The following is a 23,147-nucleotide window of genomic DNA, read 5'->3' as shown; positions in this document are numbered from 1 at the left end:
AGTCCTTGCTCCTGAACAGGCTGGTCGATTACGTTCCATTTGTTCTCAGAGGGCTTTTGGTCCTTCCGGGTGGGGTCATGCTGGTCGGCCCTTTCGTGCGAGGGTGCGTGTCCGGGGTGCGTCTTCTTTTAGTTGCTCCCGGTTCTCGGGTGCTTCCTCATCCTCCGCTCCCGCTTCCAAGTCCTGACTGGTTCTCTACTGGTGTTGGTCCGGTTAGGGGTTGCGTCACTTTCTTCGTGGTATCTTGGCGCTGGTCTGTGTCGGATCAGTGGGTGCTACAGGTGGTGTCAGGATGTGTTCATCTTGGATTTTCCCTGGCTCCCCCAGACGGTTTCATGTCCACTCCTTGTTCCAGAGACGCTTTGATGCGAGTGGCTCTTTTGGGAGGTGTTGAGCCCCTAGTACTGTAGGGGGCCGTCGTTCCCGTGCCTGACGATCATTTGGGGTTGGGGGTTTGTTCCATCCTTTTTCTGGTGTCATGACGCACATGGAATCTCAGACCTGTGATGGATTTGTAATGGGTGCATTCTCTCGTTCGTCGTTCGACATTCGTTTTGGGTTCCCTCCAGGTGCTCCTCCCTCTGATATCTCATGGGGCTTTGCTGGCCTCCAAGGCCTTGAGGGATGCTTATCTCCATGTCCCTGTTCACCCGGATTCTCAGAGGTTTCTCTGTTTCTGCATCCTGGGTCGTCGCTTTCGGTTCCGGCTACCTTCGCCCAGGATTTTTACTATGGTTATGGCTCCTCTTATTGGCCATTTGCAAGGGCAGGGCATTGGTGTTTTTCCCTTTATCGCCGATATTTCGATCTCTGCTTCTTCTCTTCGGAGGCGGAGTTGCATCTCCGGTAGGTGTGCCTTGGACTGGTGCCTCACGGGTTCCTGGTGATTGTTCCAATATCCTCCCTGGTTCCGGCGCTGGTGTCGACTTTCGTTGGGGCTCTGTTCGGGTCTCGGTTGGGGATGGTGTTCCTGACCCCTGCTCGGGTTCTGTCCCTGGTGTCTGCTGTGCAGTACCTGTTGTCGAGTCCTTCTCATCCTGTGAGCCTGTGTTTGCGGGTTTGGGGTCTGATGTCTGCATCTTTGTTGACCGTGCCATGGGCTCGCCTTCACATATATCTGTGGGTGTCCCGCACTTTTGTTGCATTTGGAACCCTTGTTCCCTAGTTGGGAGTGTTTTGTTCCCTGTGTCCCCGGGGGTTCGGGTGGTCCTGGTGTGGTGGTTGGTCGAATGTCGTCTGTCCAGGGGCCACCCGTTTCTGGTTGTTCCCTCGCGGGTTTCCACTGCCGATTCTGGCCTGCTGAGGTAGGGTACTTCTCTGAGGGTTTCTATGAATCAGGGGTTTGGCCTCAGGTGGTGTTGTCTAGTTCTTCTGACTACGAGAGGCTGGGTCCTTACTGTTGGGTCTGTTGACCTTTTCGGATCTCGCGGGGTCACCGTGTGTGGGTCCGGATGGACTGTCACGTTCTCTCGGTTGCCTCGGCAGTCGGTTTGTTGTTGGGCGGAGATGTGCCTGGCGTCCCTGTCTGAACTTTTCCTGACTGGTCGGGTGTGCTTTGTGACGGATTGTCTGAGCCGTGTGTTTCCGTTCATGTGCCGTCGTCCTTGGTATCCCCTATTGCTGGTATTGGCTGTGTCTCCGGGCTTGATGTTACCGTTCGTGCCTTATCCTATGTTGGGTCCTCTTCTGCCTCTGCCTGTGTTCCGGTCCCTGGGCCTGCGGGCCTGGTTCTTGTGAGGGGATCGCTGTTGAGTGCAGGTTGTTCTTTACGGTTGCTGGCGTCATTCAGCAATCTCGGAGGCCTTCTACTCTTATGTCCTACGCTAAGCATTGGGATGACTTTGCCTCTTGATGTGTGTTTCACAGGCTGTCGTTGGCTTCTTTGGACCCTGCTCGGATTCTGGATTTTTTACTTGATGGTTTCCTTTTGGGCTTGGCCATTTCCACTCTCAGGGCTCAATGGGCCGCCATTCGGGCATTTCATGTCCTGCCTTTGGTTCAAATTTCTCCTTTGGTGGCTCGGTGTTTTAAGTCGCTCTCTTTGCCACGTCCTCGTCCTATCTTCTGTTCTCCTCCTTGGGACCTTACTCTGGTATTGCGTTCCTTGCAGTCGGCTCCTTTCGGGCCTTCGGAGTCGGTGGGCCTGAAGTACTTGACACCCAAAGTGATGTTTCTTGTGGCTATTGCATCTGCCAGGCGTATTGGTGTGCTGGGTGCCTTCCTGCGGTCTGCTCCATTTTGTTTTTTTTGTCTTATTGTGTAGTCTTGCGCCCTCATCCTACGTTTCTTCCTGGGGTTGACTCTTGATTTCACCGTTCTGCTGAAGTGGTTCTTCCGATTCTTTGTCCTGATCCTTCCTCGGCTGGGGATTGCCTTCTCCGCCTTTTGGATGTGCGTCGTGCATTGCTGGTTTATTTATCACGCACTTCTTCCTTTTGTAAGGTTGACAATTTGTTTGTCAATTTTGGTTTGTCTCATCAGGGCCTGAAGCCCTCCCTGTCCACTGTCAGTCGTTGGATTAAGGAGGCCATACTGTTGGCTTATGGTTCTGTTTCTGGCCTTCCCCCTCTTACTGTTCAGGGTCGGTCCCCCGGATCTGTTTCTGTATCGTGGGCCATTTTTAAGGGGTGTCCATGGAGGATGTTTGCCGGGCTGCCACTTGGTCGTCCCCGCATTTTTTCAGCTCCCATTATCGCCTTCGGATTGGGGGTGGGGGTTCTGTTTCCTTTGCCTCTTCTGTACTGTCGGCTGGGATTCCTTGAGGTGTATGTTTCTGTGGAATATTTGTACCTCTTGTGATTGAAATATGTTTCTCTGCATGTTTCTGTGGAGTGTTTTCTTTGCATGAAGCTGATTGCTTTGGTATCGGCTCATGGGTAATTACTGTGGCGAGGAAGACAGGACGAAGGAGGTAATGCCCCGGTTACTAACCGGTAATCTCCATTACTCCGAATCCATGTCTTCCTCGCCACAGTATAGTTTCCCTTCCCTCCCGGCCCTGGTGGTGGCTTCACGTCTGCGGCTTGGTTTTTCAGGTCGATTGGCTGTGTCTGTATCCCTTTATAGGATTGGCTGGAGCCACTGGGGGCCATCTTGGAAGAAGGAGAGGGAGACTAGAGCGTTTTTTTATACTTGGAGTTCTGTGTGGAGCCGGAGGCTCATGGGTAATTACTGTGGCGAGGAAGACATGGACTCGGAGTAATGAAGATTACCGGTAAGTAACCGGGGCATTATAGTACTAGAGGTCACAATCTTGCCTACCATCCTCTTGAATAGGAATGGGTCTAATTTCCATTTAAAGTTGGGGTACAAACTTTACTAGATGTCCTGAGTTTGTACGTTAGAAAAGTATGCCTAATTTAGATGTGGTTCGGTTAGCATTACTAGGCCACGACCAGTTTTCATTGAAAGCTATTCGTTTTGCAATATAATAGCACACTTTTATTTTATGTTAGCAATTTTTTTTTCTGTATGTATGCTTGTGTGTTTTCCTGTTTCAGGAGAATCATCAAAAAAGAGGGCTCAATTGTACTGACTGTAATGTAATATTTGTGCTCATCGACGTAGCAATGTTCTGTGTGCCTCATAACGGTGGGCGTCATTTAATTAGCAAATAGGGCGTCAAAGTGTTCTAACTGTTCTACAATATTTATCTAAAACTTAATTAAGGCAGCAGCCTGGGTTGCTAGCGCGGCAGTGTGCGAGCTCGCTGGGGCAGCAGGGCTCTGAGACGCACATCAGCACCCAGGCTGCATAGGCGGCAGCTGTGCACACGCGCTCAGCCGGCTGCCGCCTGCATCCTCGCTCACCCTCCGAGCGTCCCTCCGCGAGCCGCCGATACGCAGCTCTGCAGTGTCTCCCCGGGACCCGGCGGCAGGAAGGCAGCTGCCCCTCCCCAGCGAATCTCTCCTCTCAGGGTCTTCTGGAAATGACAATCACGCCGCTTCTCAGCTGCCCTGTTCGCAGTGCGCCTGTCCACAGAGCGGTCCTCCTGCCGGGGGTGTGTACCGGTTTCACCTTCTGTGGGAGGCAGACCGTGCCCTGACAACAGCCAGCCTCGTCTGCAGAGGGACTTTGCATTTTCCTGCGAGGGGACGTGGCGGCTGCTGCCAGTGCGTGTTCCTTCGTTTGTATCATCGTGGACTCCTGTCCGGAAGCCCAGGAGCGGTGCCTGTATTCATTGTAAATAATGATATAGGCAGCCATGGATTTTAGCACCGCGTCGGTGTTTGACCGCCATAAAGGTAAGTCCATTTCTGTGAATTTCAAGGTGTCCTACTTGCCCGCATCCCAATAGCATCCAAACAGACGCAACGTGTGCAAAAAGCATCCTATCTTAGTGTAATACGTGTACACGTGCATCCGCCAGCCGCCTCGGTGGCGTGTACACACTGGAATGCGTCTGTATGCATGAACGCAGTTATTGCTGGAGGGGAGGCCGTGTCGTTTGCTTGGAAGTGTGGAACATGTCATCCTTGCATTTGGCAAGTAATTAAAGCAGAGGTATAAAGCTCTCTCGGGCTAATTGACTTCTTTGCGACGCTGCGTCGCACGCGCACTGCCCGCACGGCGCCAGTGCACCGCGCGCCCGCCAGTCTACTACGAACTCCGCTTCAGTTGAGGACAGCGCTTACTGGGGATGGTTGCTATGGCGATGAGCGGGCTCTCAGCTGTCATTTTACTGCGATGTTTTAAAAAACGTTCTTGTTGACCGTATGTATATTCTGTCTGCGTGGTTGTCCCCTGTTTTGATACCTAAACTTCTGAGCTTCTTGTAATACGTTAAAAGGCTGGCGGAGTTCTCGTGAATGGTACTACATGGACGACCGCTCTACCTCAGTCTTTCTTCTCTGGTCCCAGCCTGACGCTGTTTCTACCACTTCTGACCGATAGGCTTTCTTTGATACCGGTGTCCCGACTGAAGCGCGGAGCCACTTCAAAAGCAGAGTTTTTTTTCCCTGAGAGTATGTCAGTTAATATTACCGATATCATGAGCGGTATTTAAAATGCGGCCTACATTCCCTTTCATTTTTTGTTGCTATTATTTTCCATCGTTAATGGGGCACACTATAAGTGCTAAATAGCAGAAATGATATACTGTTTGACCAGTGATGTACTGTTTGAACGCTTTGAAAATGGGCTTTTCACAGGTTGCAGTAAACGATGCAAATTCGCTCATCCGATCAAACAAACTAGTTCTCATTTGTGGAATTAAAGGCCAGTATTTTCACGAATATCGCGATATGGATTTTCGAAAAAGTCCTTGATGTTCAGGTTCCTTCCACAATTCCGGAAGACGTCATGGTTTGGCATTATGAAAATAAAATACACAATTTGCAATCTTCCGAGTTAGGAATGAAGGCACAAAAACATGCACTCCCTTGAAGAATATGCCTCATATTTTTCAAATTAACATCATATTTGGCAGTGTTTTATTTACTTCTTAATTAAAGCCTTATCAATAGTATGGCGTGTTTTTCGGGTTTGTATGTGTTAAAATTTACATTTTATAATTCTCTAAATAGTGAACTTTAGCGACAAAGCCAACTAAACTCACGTTTCTCTTGCTTGTTCAATGCAAGTGCACAATAATTGTGAAAATGCTGTCGATGATAGAGAACGTAAATTAGCATCCAAGTGCAGTTTATCTTCTATGTGTCTTAAACTCAGCATGTACATCTGTTTTTTTGCAGTTGCGCGTTGGAAGCTTCTACCAATTAAATGAATGACTTCAACAATGTTTGTTCATTGTATAGTGAATTTTACTACAGTGAAAATCCACAAAACGTTTTTTCTTGGTATCGTTTAGGAACCACAACCAAAAAGCAATTCACAATCTAAAAAGAGACATTTGTCCAGTTTCTAGCACATGCTAAAATGTCCAACACATAATTATTCTGTAGAAAATAATGTACTATTTCTGTTTGCAGTGTTTTGTATTTTAAGTGAAAACATATTTTATAAGATCACAAAAGCCCCAAGATGCATTACATGTTGATAGAATTTCAATTTGAGATTGTTGGAATTGTTTTTTTTGTTTTGCATTAATACAGTGCTTACCACTTCTATCAAGGTCCCAAAGTGATTTGTTGAGTGTGGAGTAAGTGCCTTGTTAGCTTGTTACTCATGGTTGGTGAAATATTGGTTTAGGATGAGGCCTATGTGTAATGCTTGGCATTGTGCGTGAAGTTTGGAGATATGATTCCATTCCAGCTGCCATGGGAATACTTTCGCACCAAGTTGAATGCAAAAGTGTGTGAAATGTTGGATTGAAGTTTGCATATACACATTGGCTCTGTTTATGTTAGCTGTGTCTGCTATATCATGTTTTTAGAAATAGCCAGCTCTGGGTTTTTTTGTTGCTTTTTTATGAAACTCCATGTGATCATTGATTATCCTTATTCATGCCTTGCGTCTGTTCCAGAGTTTAGATGTCAGCACAGAGAAAGAATACCTGCCAGTGTCGGATTATTTGAACGAGGAGATAATTGAAAGTGGAGCAGTTATGATTCTGAGGTTCATCCTCTGTCATTAGACTGTGAGACCGGATTGTACTACTGAATATCTGCACCAACAATATTGTGGTGTACTAACATTGAGGACAGAATATTGAGGGACAAAATATTGAAAGGTAAGTGATATCAGGAAGTGTAGATTTACTGTTCCTATCTCCACATATGTGTACCTTGAAGATATATGTCCTGCGTAGGTACATTTATTTATTTTATGTGTGGAGTTAGGAATAGGGAACCTAGACTTACCTGTCAATATTTTATTTTCGATATTCTGATCCATCGATATGGTTGATTCGATATTCAAAGCGCGCATTGTGTGGATTTGGGGGTCTTTTGGCAGACCACCAAAGGTGTCAGGGTCACCCTATAGTCCACAGGGGTCTGGAATACAAACTGAGACCAAGGCTGGAGCCAGAGAGAAAGGATATTTATTACAATCTCATGAGATGGAGAGGCCTCGACAACAGACACCCATAGCTGTCTGAGGAGGCATTCTGTTAGAATGGTCTCACTTCACGTATTATAAACTCTTTATCCTGCCCCAGGTATGTAAGGGAGTTGTATCAGTTAACTTTTTATGGCATTCCTAAACAAAATCTGGAGGGTCAGCAGTTGAGTAGCCTTTGGTTTTTTTTCGCAGGATATGGGCAAAACATTATAATTACATAGTTCACAGAGGTTAATCTGATTTAGATGGCACTGCAGGGCATAGCATCATTACATGTCAAACAAAGGTTAATCTGATAAGCACAGGTAGCACTGAGGACCCCGCAGGGTGTAGGCGAAAGGCATGTTTATTACAATTGAGTCCATAAATATTTGTCTTTTGGACTACTGCAGGGCAAAGGTGAGAGGTATGATTACAGCAAACAGAGATAAGTCTGATTAGGCCTGTTGAAGGACGCCTGCAGGGCGTAGTGTGCAGGTGAGGACGATAAACATCTGGGAAACTCCATGTCCGACTGGTTGAGCATCGGCTGGTCAGTTAGTGGCAGGCCAAAGCATGAACAGAGTTTCCGTGCAGGAATGTAACAGGTCAAAAGTTGAGCTCCAAAGTGTTCATGACACAGAGAGAAAGTCAGTCATGAAGATAAATAAAGCACAACATGGTAGAGTGAAGCACAAAATGGTGGAGTGAATGGCAAGATAGCAGACCCACTTTTCCACAGTCCCTCCTTTTGCCATTAGCGAAACCATTTTCAGTCAATTACAATATTCATCAATAGCTGTGTCTCACGTTCAGTCATTATCTTGTCGTTTTTAGGTCTCGCCTGTCGATGCGCATGCGCATCGAGCTTGCGAGACTATGGGAGCTTATCCACTCTTTAACCAACTTGCAAGGAATCGTGGCGATTCCTTGCAGTGCACGAGAAATTTAAGCTCAATGCGCATGCGCATTGAGCTTAAAAGCGCATGCACATGCCCCCAGCCGCCTGCCTTGCCTACTCTCTCTCTCACAGCCTCCCCCAGCTCCGCCCCCTCACTTCTTGATTGCACGGCCGCTAGGCCGTGCCTCCCCTACTCTCCTCCCCCCTCCTCCTCCTACTCTCCTCCCCCCTCCTCCTCCTACTCTCCTCCCCTGCCTGCCGTGTCGCACCTCTCCCCGCTCCGCCCCCTCCCCTGCCCGCCGTGTCAGCTTTCCCTAAAACAGCATCTCAGGGGCTGCCTCCACTTCTATGCAAGTCAACAGAGAAAATAAAAATCAATTTCCCCGATTTTTTTTTTTCTTGCTTCCAAATGTTTGTCCTCAACACAATTAGGTTCCATTAAATCACTGACTTAACAAACCTGCATCAACTCAAAATATTTTTTCGGCGTTTTATCACCCTTAACTGCATGGCCTCCCCTCGCTCTCCACTCACAGGTACGAGTATGTATACATGGGCGTTCATTGTGTGCGCATACATGCCGATAATAACGGGTGCCGCGTGGTCGAGTTCATGTGGTTCCGCAGTATAAAAAACATCAAACCTATTGCACATTTGTTTTGCCCCTTGCTTGGGATTGGGTGGGACAGATTCCCGATGATTGGTAGAACGCGTCACAATACACACAGCCATCTTTGAGTTGGGTTGTTTTAATACATTCTGAAAGAAGTCCGTCTTTTTTGGGGGGAGGGGTGTTCTAAATGCAAACGTTTTTTTTTATTATCTAGTAACAGTATAAGAGTAATATTATGTATTTAGTGTTTAAAGGCAAAGTTATGTTGCATAAAAAAACGTTTTGAAAATAAATGCCTGCCTGCTTTGTTTGATTTATTGATTCGAACGCTGACGTAAGCTTTTCATTTGAAGGAGATGTTGCTCACTTACGGCGACAAGCTGAGAGAGTCCGCCTTCCTTGTCGGTCTGAAACCTTTGCTGTTGTCCTACTTTTGTGTCAGCTAGCTGCAGTGCATCCTGGGAGCTGGGTTGCTTCTGTGGTGAGTCTGGATGCTCAGGTGATTCTGTGCACTGTGCACAAAGCTAAGAACAAGTTAAAATACTTTTATTTTTTTTAACTTGTTTACTTTCACTTTGACGGCCGCCGGGCCGTCTCTCGCGTTTCTCCAGGCTGCATTGGACCTCTCATTAGCCGGCTCCTTTGTGGTGCAGAACCAATTTGCCAATAGTACAATACCAAGGTTTATCTTTAGGCAACATGTCTTTTAACCAATCAGGAAACACCTCTGACCTCTGAATTCTTTTTTATTTATTTATTTATTTATTTTTGGCGATTTTTAGAGCGCGCAAATACCCTGGGGTGTCTCGGCGCTGTAGTTGCAGAACTCTCAGGAGGAAGGGAGGTTTAGGCAGGGAACAACCATGTCTTTAGTTTTTTTCAAAAGTTGAGAAGGGTCGGAGCACACTTGATGTATAGAGGAAGTGCGTTCCACAGAATGGCTGTGGCCACGGAAAAGCGTTTGTCACCCCAGTTGGCCCTTCTTGTACGGGGTACCATGAGTAAGTGCGCTGAGGATGACCGCAGGGTTCTTGTGTGTTCAAGCGGTCGGAAGGCTCTTCTTAGGAATAGAGGTCCTTGATCGTGAATAGCCTTATATGTTATGCATAAAGCTTTAAATTTGATACGGCTCCTCACCGGTAGCTAATGTAGCTGTCGGATGTAGGGGGAGACCGATGCAAATTTAGGGATGGATAGCAGTGTTCTGGCTGCTGCATTCTGTACAGTTTGCAGTTTATTAAGAACCTTTTGTTGTGCATTGAGTAACAATGCGTTGCAGTAATCAGTTTTGGAGAATACTAATGTACTGACCAGGGTTTTGCCTGCATGTGACGGAAGGTATGGGATTAATTTTTTTATCCTTTTTAGTACGTGGAAGGAAGAGGAAACCACCGCATTGGCATGTTGCTGGAATGACAGCTTGTTATCGAAGATAACACCCAAGTTGCGTACCTTCGTCACAGGTTCTGGGGGTTGTCCCATCTGGTGGGGCCACCATTGTGGGGACCAGGTGGGTTGAAGCCTCCCGAATGTCATCACTTCTGTCTTATCAGAATTGAGTTTAAGACAGTTGGATGACATCCAGGAGCTTATTGCCTTCATTCCCGTTTGGAAATTGGCTGCCACCGAGATTCCATCATTGTATATCGACAGCACCAGTTGGGTGTCTTCAGCATAGGTAGTGAGGGAGATTCCGCAGGATTTTATGACCCTCGCCAGGTCCGACACATAGATGTTGAATAGTGTCGGACTTAGCGAGGATCCCTGCGGTACTCCACATGGCAAAGAGAAGGTCTGGGATGTGAAATTGCCTAGTTTCACAGTTTGCGGACGGTTTGACAGGAATTAGGCCAGGAGGTTTTTTGCTTTGTCTGTAATTCCTATGGCCTCGACACGGTCGATCAAGGTGGCGTGGTCGACCGTTTCGAAGGCCGCAGATAGATCCAGGAGTATCAGGACTGCGGCTCCTCCGTTATCCATCGTGGACCTAATCTCATTTGCTGCTTTTAGCAGTGCCGTCTCTGTTCCGTGGCCCTGTCGAAACCCAAATTGGGTGTCGTCCAGTAGATTGTTGTGGTGAATGTAGTTTGACAGCTGGGTATTCATGATCTTTTCAAAGATCTTTGCGGGAAATGGGAGGCAGGCAATGGGCCTGTAGCTAGCAGGAAGGAGAGGGTCTAGACTAGGTTTTTTAAGTAGCGGTTTGATTATTGCTTTTTTCCATACCGGGGGGTAGACACCAGATGCAAACATTGCATTACAGATGGTGGTTAGAGGTGGGGCAATAACTTCCGGAATGAGGTTGAGGATGCTTGGAGGGCAAGGGTCTAGAGGTGAGCCGGATTTGGTTCGAGCGATCAAGGGTTGAATGAATTCACAGGAGGTAGGTTCGAAAGCTGCAAATATGGGGCCAGTATCAGCGATAGAGTGAGAGGGCGTGAGCGCTACCTCAGGTGTGAACGTGTTGAAAATGGCTCTGACCTTGTCCTCGAAAAAATTAGCTAATGCATCAGAAAGGGCTTGAGATCCTTCTGACTGGGGAGCAGGTGGGTTAGACAGGTATGTTACTACTTGAAATAATTTCCCTGAAGAGTTTTTAGCCTGAATAATTTGGTTTGTGTAGTACGTGGTTTTTTCTGTTTTTATGAGTTTTTTATAGTTAGAGAGAGCGCTTTTATAAATAATCTTGTCAGGTGTGTTAAAGTTACGGCGCCACTGCCGTTCAAGGTTTCTGCAGTGCTGGCGCTGAAGTCTAAGCGGCTCAGAAAACCAGGGGGCTGAAGGGAGTTTTCTACTCCGATGGGAAATTTTGGATGGTGCTAATTTGTTGCAGGCTTCGATCAGATTCTCCGTATAAGTATCTGAGGCTGCTATGGGGTCGTGCTCGTTAGGTAATGGGCTTTCCTGTATCATCTGAGTGAGACGTTCGAGATTTAAGTTTTTCCAGTCTCTGAATTTAGTGGAATGGGGAAGAGACAAGCGAGGGGACGTGGGTTTAGTAGGAATAGAGAAACATATTGCAGAATGATCAGTCCAGATTAAAGGAATGACCTCGGTGATTGAGATTTCAGGGTTGTTGGTGAATAGTCCATCCAACGTATGTCCTGCTTTGTGCGTGGTTTTTTTTAACAATTTGTGTAAGACCGGCTGTCTCTAAATCTCCAAGTAGCGTTATGGTGTCAGGGTCTTCTAAAACTTCGAGGTGAAAGTTAAAATCACCTAAGATGGTGAACTGTGGTGATCCAATTGATGTCTCGATTATGTGATCCAAGCGTGCTAGGAATTTGGCTCTGGATCCTGGGGGGCGGTAAATCAGCATACCTTTAAATGTTGCTTTACTGGATAGGCCTATCGAGAAGAGGAGGGCCTCACATTCAGGATAGGTTGTGTCTGCTGTGGATATTTTAAGGTGGTTTTTGTAAATGATCGCGACTCCTCCACCCTTCCTTATAGGTCTGTCTAATTTACACACACAGTAGTTGTTAGGTGTGGCGTCTCTGAAGTCCGGGCCAGAAGCCTCGTCTCCCCATGTCTCGGTGATAAATACAATATCTATCTGTTGCGAGTCTATGAACTCGGCGATTTCAGATTTGTGTTTCGGCAGGGATCTTACATTTATAAGAGCTGCTGTCACTAGTGGGGGAGGTATAGGGGGAGAAGTAGATGGAGTCTCGGTACAAGTGGGGCACTTGAGTGGTCCGATCCTAGGATCGTTATAGTTAAAGTTTGGTAAGGAGTGAGGGTACCTGATTGTTTGCTTGATGCTGAGGAGTTGGTCCGAGGTGTAAGTTATTGGTACGGAGCTGGTAGCGGGATGGGGGGGATGATGGATCAGGGGGGGTGGCCCTTTGCCCGGTCTCGGCGCGGACGAGCGCAGACGAGCTTGCCTTATGCGCGCCTTCGGCGCGCATTCGTCGCGCCCGCTGCGCTCGTCCGCTGCGCTTCCGGATCCGGTGCATTGTACATAGGGGAGATTTGGGGCGTGGCCAGCGCAAGTGGGCTTGGCTTTTGTCGAAGAGCGGCGTTGCTATGGCAACCCTGCTCCGCGTCAGCTATCAGTCAGCTGGGCGGTAGAGTGCACGTAGCGGCAAGTAGTACAAGTTGTATAAAACACAGTATCACAGTGAAGAACAATTTTAAAAGAGCGTAAAATCTCCCGGCTTCCGCCTCAGGAGAGAGTTTGTGCAACACGCGATAACATTCAGCGCGCGCTTTTAAGCTGAGTGGCTAGGGGCATGGCCAGCGCAAGTGGGCTTGGCTTTTGTCCAAGAGCGGCGTTGCTATGGCAACCCTGCTCCGCGTCAGCTATCAGTCAGCTGGGTGGTAGAGTGCACGTAGCGGCAAGTAGTACAAGTTGTAAAAAACACAGTATCACAGTGAAGAACAATTTTAAAAGAGCGTAAAATCTCCCGGCTTCCCCCTCAGGAGAGAGTTTGTGCAACACGCGATAACATTCAGCGCGCGCTTTTAAGCTGAGTGGCTAGGGGCGTGGCCAGCGCAAGTGGGCTTGGCTTTTGTCCAAGAGCGGCGTTGCTATGGCAACCCTGCTCCGCGTCAGCTATCAGTCAGCTGGGCGGTAGAGTGCACGTAGCGGCAAGTAGTACAAGTTGTAAAAAACACAGTATCACAGTGAAGAACAATTTTAAAAGAGCGTAAAATCTCCCGGCTTCCGCCTCAGGAGAGAGTTTGTGCAACATGCGATAACATTCAGCGCGCGCTTTTTAGCTGAGTGGCTAGGGGCGTGGCCAGCGCAAGTGGGCTTGGCTTTTGTCCAAGAGCGGCGTTGCTATGGCAACCCTGCTCCGCGTCAGCTATCAGTCAGCTGGGCGGTAGAGTGCACGTAGCGGCAAGTAGTACAAGTTGTAAAAAACACAGTATCACAGTGAAGAACAATTTTAAAAGAGCGTAAAATCTCCCGACTTCCGCCTCAGGAGAGAGTTTGTGCAACACGCGATAACATTCAGCGCGCGCTTTTAAGCTGAGTGGCTAGGGGCGTGGCCAGCGCAAGTGGGCTTGGCTTTTGTCCAAGAGCGGCGTTGCTATGGCAACCCTGCTCCGCGTCAGCTATCAGTCAGCTGGGCGGTAGAGTGCACGTAGCGGCAAGTAGTACAAGTTGTAAAAAACACAGTATCACAGTGAAGAACAATTTTAAAAGAGCGTAAAATCTCCCGGCCTCCGCCTCAGGAGAGAGTTTTCTTAATAGGAGAAAAGGAGACACTCCCGTAGTACTGCTGGTTACGGCGTGAGCAGTTGTATGTGCTCTCCTCTTCTGTGCTGGCATCTGGAAGGTGTATGCCCGATCGTCTTCATAACTGCATTGACACACGTTTCGAGCTTGAGGTGATCGGTCCCATGTGGTTCCACTTTGTTTCTCTGCCTGAGGTGCTGGACTGCCTCTTTGTTGGGCTTTCGCAGATGAGTGGGGTCTGATGGTTGGTCTGGTCTTCAGGTTTTTTTGAGGGGTTGTCCTTTCTGGGTCCATTCCCTCAGGTAGGGTGTCATGCGTGGATCTTGCATCTGGTTTTCGCCGGAGCATAGTTTTCATTGCAAGAGTGATAAATGTGTATAGAAGCTGCCACTCAGTTGAGGACAAGGTCTGGAAGCTGTGCAGGAGAGTAATACTGTGCAGGCCAAGGCTAAGCTTTAGGCCGCCGTCTGTGTAATCTCCTGCCATCGCCATCTGTTCCCCCTCCCCAGCCGCCAGCACCTCCCCTCTCTCACCCCGCACACAGCCTTACTCGCATTTCTCCTCCCCCTCCCCAGCCGCCACCACCTCCCCTCTCTCTCCCTGCGCGATGCTTCTACCCACATGCTAGTCGGTTGCTGCCCATATAATTAAACCATCAGGAATACATTTTGCCCACACACATAATCCCACACACACACACAACCCCACACACACACACACTACCCCCCACACACACAACCCCACTCACCCCCCACATACCCACTCGACCCCCACACACACACCCCACCCCCACTCCCACCCCAACACCCCCACCCCCATACCCCCACACACACACACCAAAAACATCACTATGCGCTACCACAGCATCACTGAATGCCACAGCATCACTCGCCACCACAACAACTGGCACTTCTTGGATTGCCTTGTCCTACAGCTAAATTCGACCTGTTCTGAACTAGAGTCTCATAATTTTCACAATTTTGCAGTAAAACGATCAAAGAGGTACTAACTTAATTTCGACATCATTATTGAAGTGCAGTTTATCTTGTCTTCCTCAGTACTTCGTACATCTCCCTAGAGATGTGGCATAACGACCAGAGCTGCCATCTAAGTCACGTAAATACAATACATGTTGCATTACAAATGCTATAGGTGTCACATTCGCCAAAGTTATAACTATTGGCATTGTAAATGACAAAGCTATCAATTTAGCTATTTTAAAAACCAACACATAAATAAAATATATTGTCATTTACAAGACCAATAGCTCCAACTTTTCTAATGCGAGACCTATTGCATTTCTAATGCTTGTTGACATGTGCATTCATGGGGACTGGTTTGATAGCATTTACACATAGGCCGCAGAGTGAGGTGCTACATTGAAGGCAAAGACAGTAGAAGATCAGTGCAAGAGGTACTAGGATAATCATTAGGACCTTCCTTCCCCATGTCAGTAGGAGCTGCCATATCCAAGAACCAAGAGACCATGAGCCTGTATCTTGTGGCTTCCATGACTCTGGCGAGGTGGCGTTCCTTATCAATGCTCTCAGGTGAAATGGGGATACTCTTTATCAGAGTACGGACTTGATGCTGCTCTACTAAACAGAACACTACTCTAAAACAATGCCAGCAGAACAGTAAGAACAGTCACACAAATTCACTTCTGGTGGACCAGTTTTTGGATGCTAGAGGCGGAGCCACTTCCTCTTCCATGGCAATTCAGTCAAATGGGAACTTATCTAACATTCACTTTATACAATTGCACTGGAATCGCTTGTGCAACTATGCCCAAAGTCCGTTCTAAGCCTCTTTGGTAGGCTTCTATCGTCCATCCATTGTCTTCTTCTGCATTGGGCCTCTCGATCCAGGCCTTTCCATGAAAATAGTGCTTCTTCGTATCTGTTCGAGTGCACTCCTGGCAAACACTCACAGCTCACGCGAAAGTCTCAATGTCTCAAAACAGGGCACCAGTGTCTCTCCTCTGCGGCAGGCACTACAGATATCATGCTCTTCGTTGGTCGTGGGCGCTGATCATATCGTGCAGACCCAAGTACTGTTTAATCAGGAAAGAGCAACAGAGTTTCAGGTTCAGCAACACTCTCAGGCTTCAACACTCGTTATTCAGTGTCAGAGGGCGCTCGGGCTGCTCTTTTATTCTAATTTTCCTTTCAACATGGGTACCACAAATGTAGTGCCTTTTGTCAATCTTGGATCCTCCGGTGCACTGCCCTTCTGTTGGAGCAAAGAAAAGGAAGGGGGTGGCCAAAACTTAGGCCAAGGGGCTCAAGGGACGCGTTCTGTCAGAGGTTACTAGCACATGACAGATAGGAAACTGAAGCCTCAAACCAGCCCTGCCGTCAACAACAGGGATACTTCTCTTTTACTCATTTTGCACTGAAACTCTTGTTCTGTGGCAAACAGGGAACCAGCTCCTCCTCCTTCTCTGATGTCCAACGCCGTCTGATGGAGCAAGCACAATGCTTTAGAGCTGCCATTGATGATGCGCTAGTGATCGCTGTCCAACCTTGCTACTTTCTGGGTGCTGGGACTGTAGGTCCAAGACGTCCGCCCCTCATCTGTAGCTGTCACTGATGGGAGTTAGGACTCATCTTTATCATCGTTCTGCAGGTTATTATGACTCTTCCTTTTACTCTGGAAGATCCCGCAGAACCTAGTGATGTAGGGAATGTGACACAGTTGCTAGTTTTCTTCAAATTAGCGCAAAAACAATTCATTGTATTTAACAATGGGACTGCAAGCAGGTGGCCTGCAAACTTCAAGGGAGTGGCCCGACGCCATGGGACACTCTGGTCTAGAAAGCACTGTCACTCTCATAGGATACAAAGGCAAAGTCAGTGCTTCTAGTCTCTTCAATTTGGTACTCTTCATTATCCTCACTAACTTCAATGTGAGAGCATTATCCTCTGCAATCTAAGGGTAGATAGCTACATGGGAATTCTATCTGAATGTATGTCCTCACACATAATGGCATTGTCTAATGGGGTAAACATCTTTTGAATTACTACATCTGTGTGTTCCTACATTCCTTATCTAGAACACCTCAAAAGGGGAAACGCATGATACAAATTATAAGGGGCATGCAGATACATCCCTTTAATAATGGTGCATCGGGTGCACTATGCAATACACAGACTAATGATCAAAATGTGGAAACGAAAGACAAGGACTAGAGTGTCCTGGTATTTCCACGATTAGAACACATCTGATCCCACCGAAAATCGAAACAGCAGGGACAAAAGGGTAAAAACCAAACTAAAATAGGCATTGAAAATACGTCATGTTCAAAAAATGAACGTAAAAGTATCCCCTATTGAGGTGGAAAATGTGTCTACTATAGTAAAAGATCTTATTGAGTCAGTTAACTAGTCCAGTACTATCCTGACAGTCAGACTGGAAAACATCGAAGTGGGCATGAAGAAAATTCTTGAAAACCAGTCTGGTCATACAAAAGGGAATTATACATAATATGGGGTTCCCTAGTACATCACTGCAGTCTGGGAGTGTGAACCTGAACAATACACCAACAATAATAAAATGGCTGACTGGTGAAAGGAATACAGGAAAGGGAAATGGGACTAGGACACAGCTAAAATCCCCAATAACTAGGCACAATGCGGCATCGATTAGGGGAGAGGCGACAATAGAAAAAGCTATAGGAAGAACAAGAAATTACTTGGGTGATAGTCAGGCATGTGACACAACACCAAGAGTATGGGCAATAAACAAAAGTCGAAGTAGTACACCGATTTGAACTCTACCGCCGGCTGCTACACCATATACTGTAATCTCAGCTAATGTTCCAGTTCCTTCCCCGGGTAAATTGAAACTTGGTTCCCTTTGAGGAACAAAACCATTCACTGCCTAGGAAGCAGAACAGGATTAACTAGTGCAATATCATGAGAAAAGTTAGGTCACCTTTAGCAAGAGCCACAGATTTATAGTTCATCCTTAGGGTCCAATCAAGGAAAATCAATCTAGGCTGCTCGTTCCTTAAAGGAAGGGGCAGTAACGTGACTAACTGCAGGTGACAAACTTTTAATCCTGTATAACTCTTTTTTTTTTTCTCTTCAATACCATTATAGCCACATAGACATGCACTGTTGAAGTGTTGTCTGTCATGTTCACAGCATGAAATATATCTGTGAAATTTAGTAACCTTGACAAGTCCAACTAACTGTTGCGTAGCGATGGGCATCATCATGACCATCCCCTCACAACACAGGGGAGCTTGTAATAGTATTAAAAGTAAAAGCATAAAAACAAAAACATGCATAAAATAAAAACACACATGCCGAGCCGTTAGGTATACTTGCTGTATACCAAGCACAGAAAGCATAGACAAATTACAACAGCATATGTAAATGAGCGGTGACACACAACACTATGTCATGCACTTTATGCACAGTGAACCTGCAGCCCAAAATGCAGTCCAAAAACCAATATTCTGGCCTGCTTAATTTGTCAGGCTTAAAATTAATATTCAATTTCCTTACTTTCCTCACCCCCCTCTGACAGCAGGTCACCAAAGTGGTGACCGGCTGTCAATACAACTTACTGTGTCGCTTCTGACACACAGGAACAGCAGGAACAATTAATAAAAAGACAAAATGCACAAAAATGAAAAACACACAAACATTTATTTTCTAAGAAGGTATGCAAAAACACATCTGTTTCAACACACCACTGACAGCACCCTCCTTTTTGCAATTCGCACATTGATTAGGTCCCACAGGTACATATGGAACACTTGTTCCACCACCTCGTCGTATCGACCATCGCTGTTGCGTTTGCTGTCAACCCCTGAGTTTCCACTACTTCCCTGCACCGACTCTAACATTCTCAGTTCATTCTAGTCTTCTCTCACCCTGATATCCTGCCTATAGCCATTCAGGGAGCTCATTTCACCATTATCCCTTTACAACTATGACCTCTTTGTCAAACCGACTCACGTGTCCAACTGTAGTTTTAACAGCCCTAGAACCATCCAGAACAATCCATGAATGATCTATAGGCAGAAGCAAAAATATACAACACACAAAACAGAGACACTTCACATAACACACAAAAAATATCAACTGTAACTTTTAATCAGGTACAACATAATACACATTTAACAAAAAAGCAAAATAGAAAATGTAAACCTAGTAGTACTTAACTGTGACCATCTTGTCAACTTTGTAATGACTAAAACATGTAAGCATGTTAAGCCACCTTTATTTTGACTTTCTAGAAGTAAAACTGTTTCACAGACACTGTGTTTCCCTTGCGCCACTATTCATCCTATGAATAATAAATCTTAATTTGCTGATCGTTTTTACCTAGGCATGTAGCCCACAAAATTCTAAGAAATAGCTTCATCTTATGTTTTGTTTTTCTAAGACTAATGCAACAATTTTTTTTTGTCTTGCACAATATGGGAACAGACAGGGCTGCTAAATGTTGCCATATGGTTGCTATATGTGATATGGCATGGTGTTGGGATTTGCAGAGAAAAACCCTTTACCATAATTTTAGCCTTTGGTAAGGTGAGGATTGAAAAAACGTAATGAAGTTCTTTAATTTATTTATGCTCTTATTGAGAAACTAAAAACCCCCTTTGAGGCCCTGTTTAGCAAGGCTGTTCAGGAATGCACTTCTTGGAGATAAGGCCATAATTTATGAGGCCTCAGAAGTCGACATGAAGGCCTCGTGCAGTCTTCCATTGCTTTCAGAAACGCTAAAAATAGAACCTCAGCGTGGAACTTTCTGGGCTGTTAGCCAGCCACTGGAAACACTCCTTGTCCTATGATTTCTAAGACACAGTTGGAGAAGCGTGGACGACTTATGGTTTCGGTTAGCGCCTTTCCTGGCCGCTCTCCCTCGCCATATCTCCGGCCATCCAATATTTCCCCTGGAATTTCGTTTCCCTGTCAGTGGCCTCAGTATATTCAGAGAGTTTCCCCCGAAAGGCATGTTGAATACCCTTGTCCCCATCTAACCCCAGTTGCGTCTCTAGGCCCTTGAGCTCTGTTTCTAGTTTTCTTATCGTGTTCTGTATGTCCCGTAACACATCCGCCCCTTTGGAGATACAAAACCCTTGTATGGTCACCTTAAAGGCTTCCCAGATTGTTTCCACGTCTTCTACGGAGTCATTATTCCTTTGGAAGAAATCTTGGATTTCATCCTCCAGTTTGCTGTGGAACACCGCGTTCAGTATCATTAAAGGCTGAAGTCTCCAAGTACGACATCGTTTTCTATACCCAGCAGGGGCAATTGTAAGATTGACCGGGGAATGGTCCGAATATGTTCTGGCCAGATCTGTAACATCTTTTATTAGGGGGCCTAAACCTCTAGATAATAAGCAATAATCCAACCGCGTCCAAGATGCAGCTTGCGCTGTGAAATGTGTGCCCTCCCGCTCATTTGGATCAGAGTGTCGCCAGGTGTCTAACAGTCCTATCTCTGATCTAATGCCCTGCAGAACATGGTAGTACCTATTGTAATGATGTGGTGTGGGGTTTGATCTGTCTTCAGTTGGGTTGAGAGCGACATTGAAATCCCCAACCCATATGATATGTGTAGATCCTATGTCGAGTATTTTCCCCCATAGTACTGTGAAGAATTCAGGAACGTTTACATTTGGGCCGTAACAGCTCACCAGAGTGACAGAGTCCGTGCCCAACCCCCCCCCCCCCACAGAATGGTGTATCTCCCGTTGTGATCCAATATCGTTACCACTAGAGCGAATGGCGTCTGTTTTATTAAAAAGGAGTGCCAGGCCTCTAGCATATGAGGAATACGAGGAGAATGATAGATGATCTGCCCATTTCGTGGCGAAGGGGGTAGGGCACTGTGGATGAACATGCGTTTCCTGTATTAGCGCAATATGTATATGGTGCCAGCAGCTGACAAAGCTTTCGCGGGTCCCCAAGCCCCTGTACATTCCACATAATGATCTGTAGACTCCGCTGAGTCGTCAATTCAACCATGGGCACTGGAATATGCAATAAGCTTGCCTCCTGTGCACTGTATGCCACTGTCATAAAAGTAAAATTTTTCTGTCTATCATTATTCAGTGTAGCAGTTAACAACAAACTTATCTGAAAAACCTTAGTTGTCTATAAGTACATTTTCTTGTAGTTGCGAAGAATCCTCCTCCCGTAGTGCGGATGGAGCAACGAGGGGTCAGCGCCGCCATAGTTCCACTGTCTTGAGGCCAGAAGCGCTGAGTAGTAACAGCGTTATCCCCCCAGTTTTACGAGTCGTCTGCCGGCACTGGAGAATGGGACAAGGAGGAAAGATCATCAGAATTCCGTTGAGGGGAGCGTCGGTTTATACTTTTGAGAAACTCTTCTACTTGATGCGGAGTTGTAAATATGTTCTGTTTACCTTGGTGTGTAACCCTAAGGCACGCTGGATACAGGAGTGCAAAGTTAATTTGAGCCTTTGGGAGTTGTTGTTTTATGGGGATGAACTTGCGACGAGCGTCCTGCACCGCAATGGTGAAGTCTGGATATATGGTGAAGTTCATTCCGTCGTATGTCAACGGCTTTTTCTCACGTACCAAGCGGAGTGCTGTGTCCCGATCTCAATAATTAAGGATCCAGGCAACAATAGGTCGCGGAGCGCTAACCAGAGGGGGGCGAGGCCCAAGAGACCGATGAACTCTTTCTACAGTCAAATGTGGGGAGAAGATGGCTGGTCCATGCCACCAATGTTCGTGGTTTACGAAATGCCTAGGATGCGGATGTTGTTTCTGCGGCTCCTGGCTTTGAGAACCTCATTCCTGGAGGCTATTAATTTCATGGTTTTGTCCATTTGTGTAATTTACTTTTGCATTTGAGCCGTAGCATCTTCTAAAATTCGATATCCTCCGTTCTGCTTCCTTGATCTGTTTATCATGCTTGTCTACTTTCAGCACCAGGAAATCTAAGCGACTGTTCATCGTTTCCATTTTGCCTGATAAGGAGGTGAGACTTTGCTGCATTGCCAGACGCGTTTTTACCTCATCATCAGAGGTGGAGGAGTGTGCCTGAGATGATTCTTCCATATTTTGTGTTTGCTTCTCAGTACTTGAGGGGGTAACCGTCTTCTTTGCCTCAAACATGAGTTTAGGTTGTCGTCCCTCCGGCTTCCCCATTTTGGAACCGCAATATGACATAGGCCGTGCGTCTGAATATGCTGTTTAAAGTTCGCTGGTATACGGTATGCAGGGGCCAGTAGCAAGCACCTATCGATTCGGGCCAGGGAAGGTGCCACCTAGGCTTGTCAGCTGATGCGAGTGATGGGGGGCAGCCCAATTAGTTCAGCCGATCACTTCGAGATTAACTCTTTCAAATGGAGATCAGCACCTCAGTGGTGGGGGAAGTTGAATTTCATGGATGCAGCTAGCGGTCAGCGTTGCCCCCCCACAATAAGATACAGTTGAAGTTTGAACGCAAGTCAGTGCAGACACCTTCATTATAATGAACAGTTCGTTACACGCATTCGCTCGTCGTGGGAACATGCAATGTCCTGCCGTGTATGTGGCATAGTAGATCGTCGCTGGGGCTTAAAGTGAGGATTAATGCAGTAGTGGCGAGAGTTCAGTGCAGTGGGCTCCCCCCAGACCCTATATGCTGTCTCTGCAGTTTGTCGTGTGCCTACGCAGATGACCCCTGGGATGAGGTTGGTGATGTGACTAGTCAACTATGCGCTATGCAGCAAGGAACAGGGTTTCCAATCCCACGAGCACCGTAGTGCATGCGGGTTCGCAGTATGAAGTTACATCAGCCTCAGCTCCTAAGGTGGGCACCCCCTTATCTAATGGCCCCTGCTACCTGCCACACCATGTGGCTACTGGCGTACGAATGAGTCACTCTAGTGAAGGGCCCCGTGATGCGCTTCCAGCCCATGGAGAATTGCAAGCAAGGGAATCAGGCAGTCTTGTGACCAAGTGCCTCCCAGGGAACTGGAATCTTGCGTAATGTCTGAGATCTCGGAGGGGCCCCCTGCAGCGTCCCGCACTAGAAATGATGGTGCCTCAGCTACTGTAGGTCTCAGTGGGTCCCTGCAGTGATGCACCAGCTCTGGATCGGGGTCAAGGCTGTAGCGTTTATGTTCCTGTGCTAGTAAAGGCCAGCGCTATCGAGTGCCGTGGCGCTTGTGCATATGCTGTTTGCATGAGGGGGTATGACGGACTCCGTCGCTGTTCGCCTCTGCGCTCATCCATCTTTAGTTGGTGCTCTCCAGAGTACAGTATATTTGTCACCGTCTCTTGGGGGTACAGGCGCGAGCCGTCGTCTGTTGGTTCTGGATCCCGGCAGGGCCTGCATAGTTTTGGCACCTGACCGCTCCCCAAGGTTGCGGCCTAGCACCTTGTGTGCGACCAGGAGCTTGCGTCTCAGCACCCGCCGTGTTCAGCACCACCCAGCGCTCCACCGATCACCCGCTGCGGAGCAGGCTTTGCTTAGCAATAGGTCCCTGGCTTCATTTGTGCTGAAACTTACACCGAAGGTAGTAGA

At 47.0% G+C, this 23,147-nt stretch overlaps 1 protein-coding gene across 1 annotated transcript in view; it reads left to right on the top strand.

Moving 5' to 3' along the window:
- The first annotated feature begins 4,065 nt into the window (after window positions 1-4,065).
- The window catches only part of ANKRD55 (ankyrin repeat domain 55), a 1,082,889-nt gene continuing 1,063,807 nt past the window's right edge, over window positions 4,066-23,147 (top strand). Inside the window, exon 1 of the mRNA XM_086960649.1 lies at window positions 4,066-4,244. Coding sequence (XP_086816775.1) covers window positions 4,205-4,244 — 40 coding nt within the window. The 5' untranslated portion in view covers window positions 4,066-4,204. The remainder of the gene's footprint in view (window positions 4,245-23,147) is intronic.

Source organism: Lissotriton vulgaris, chromosome 3_1 (genome assembly GCF_964263255.1).
Source record: "Lissotriton vulgaris chromosome 3_1, aLisVul1.2, whole genome shotgun sequence".
Taxonomy (NCBI): Eukaryota; Metazoa; Chordata; class Amphibia; order Caudata; family Salamandridae; genus Lissotriton; species Lissotriton vulgaris.
The sequence above is the reverse complement of the archived record's forward strand: the minus strand, read 5'-3'. Positions and strand labels throughout refer to the sequence as shown.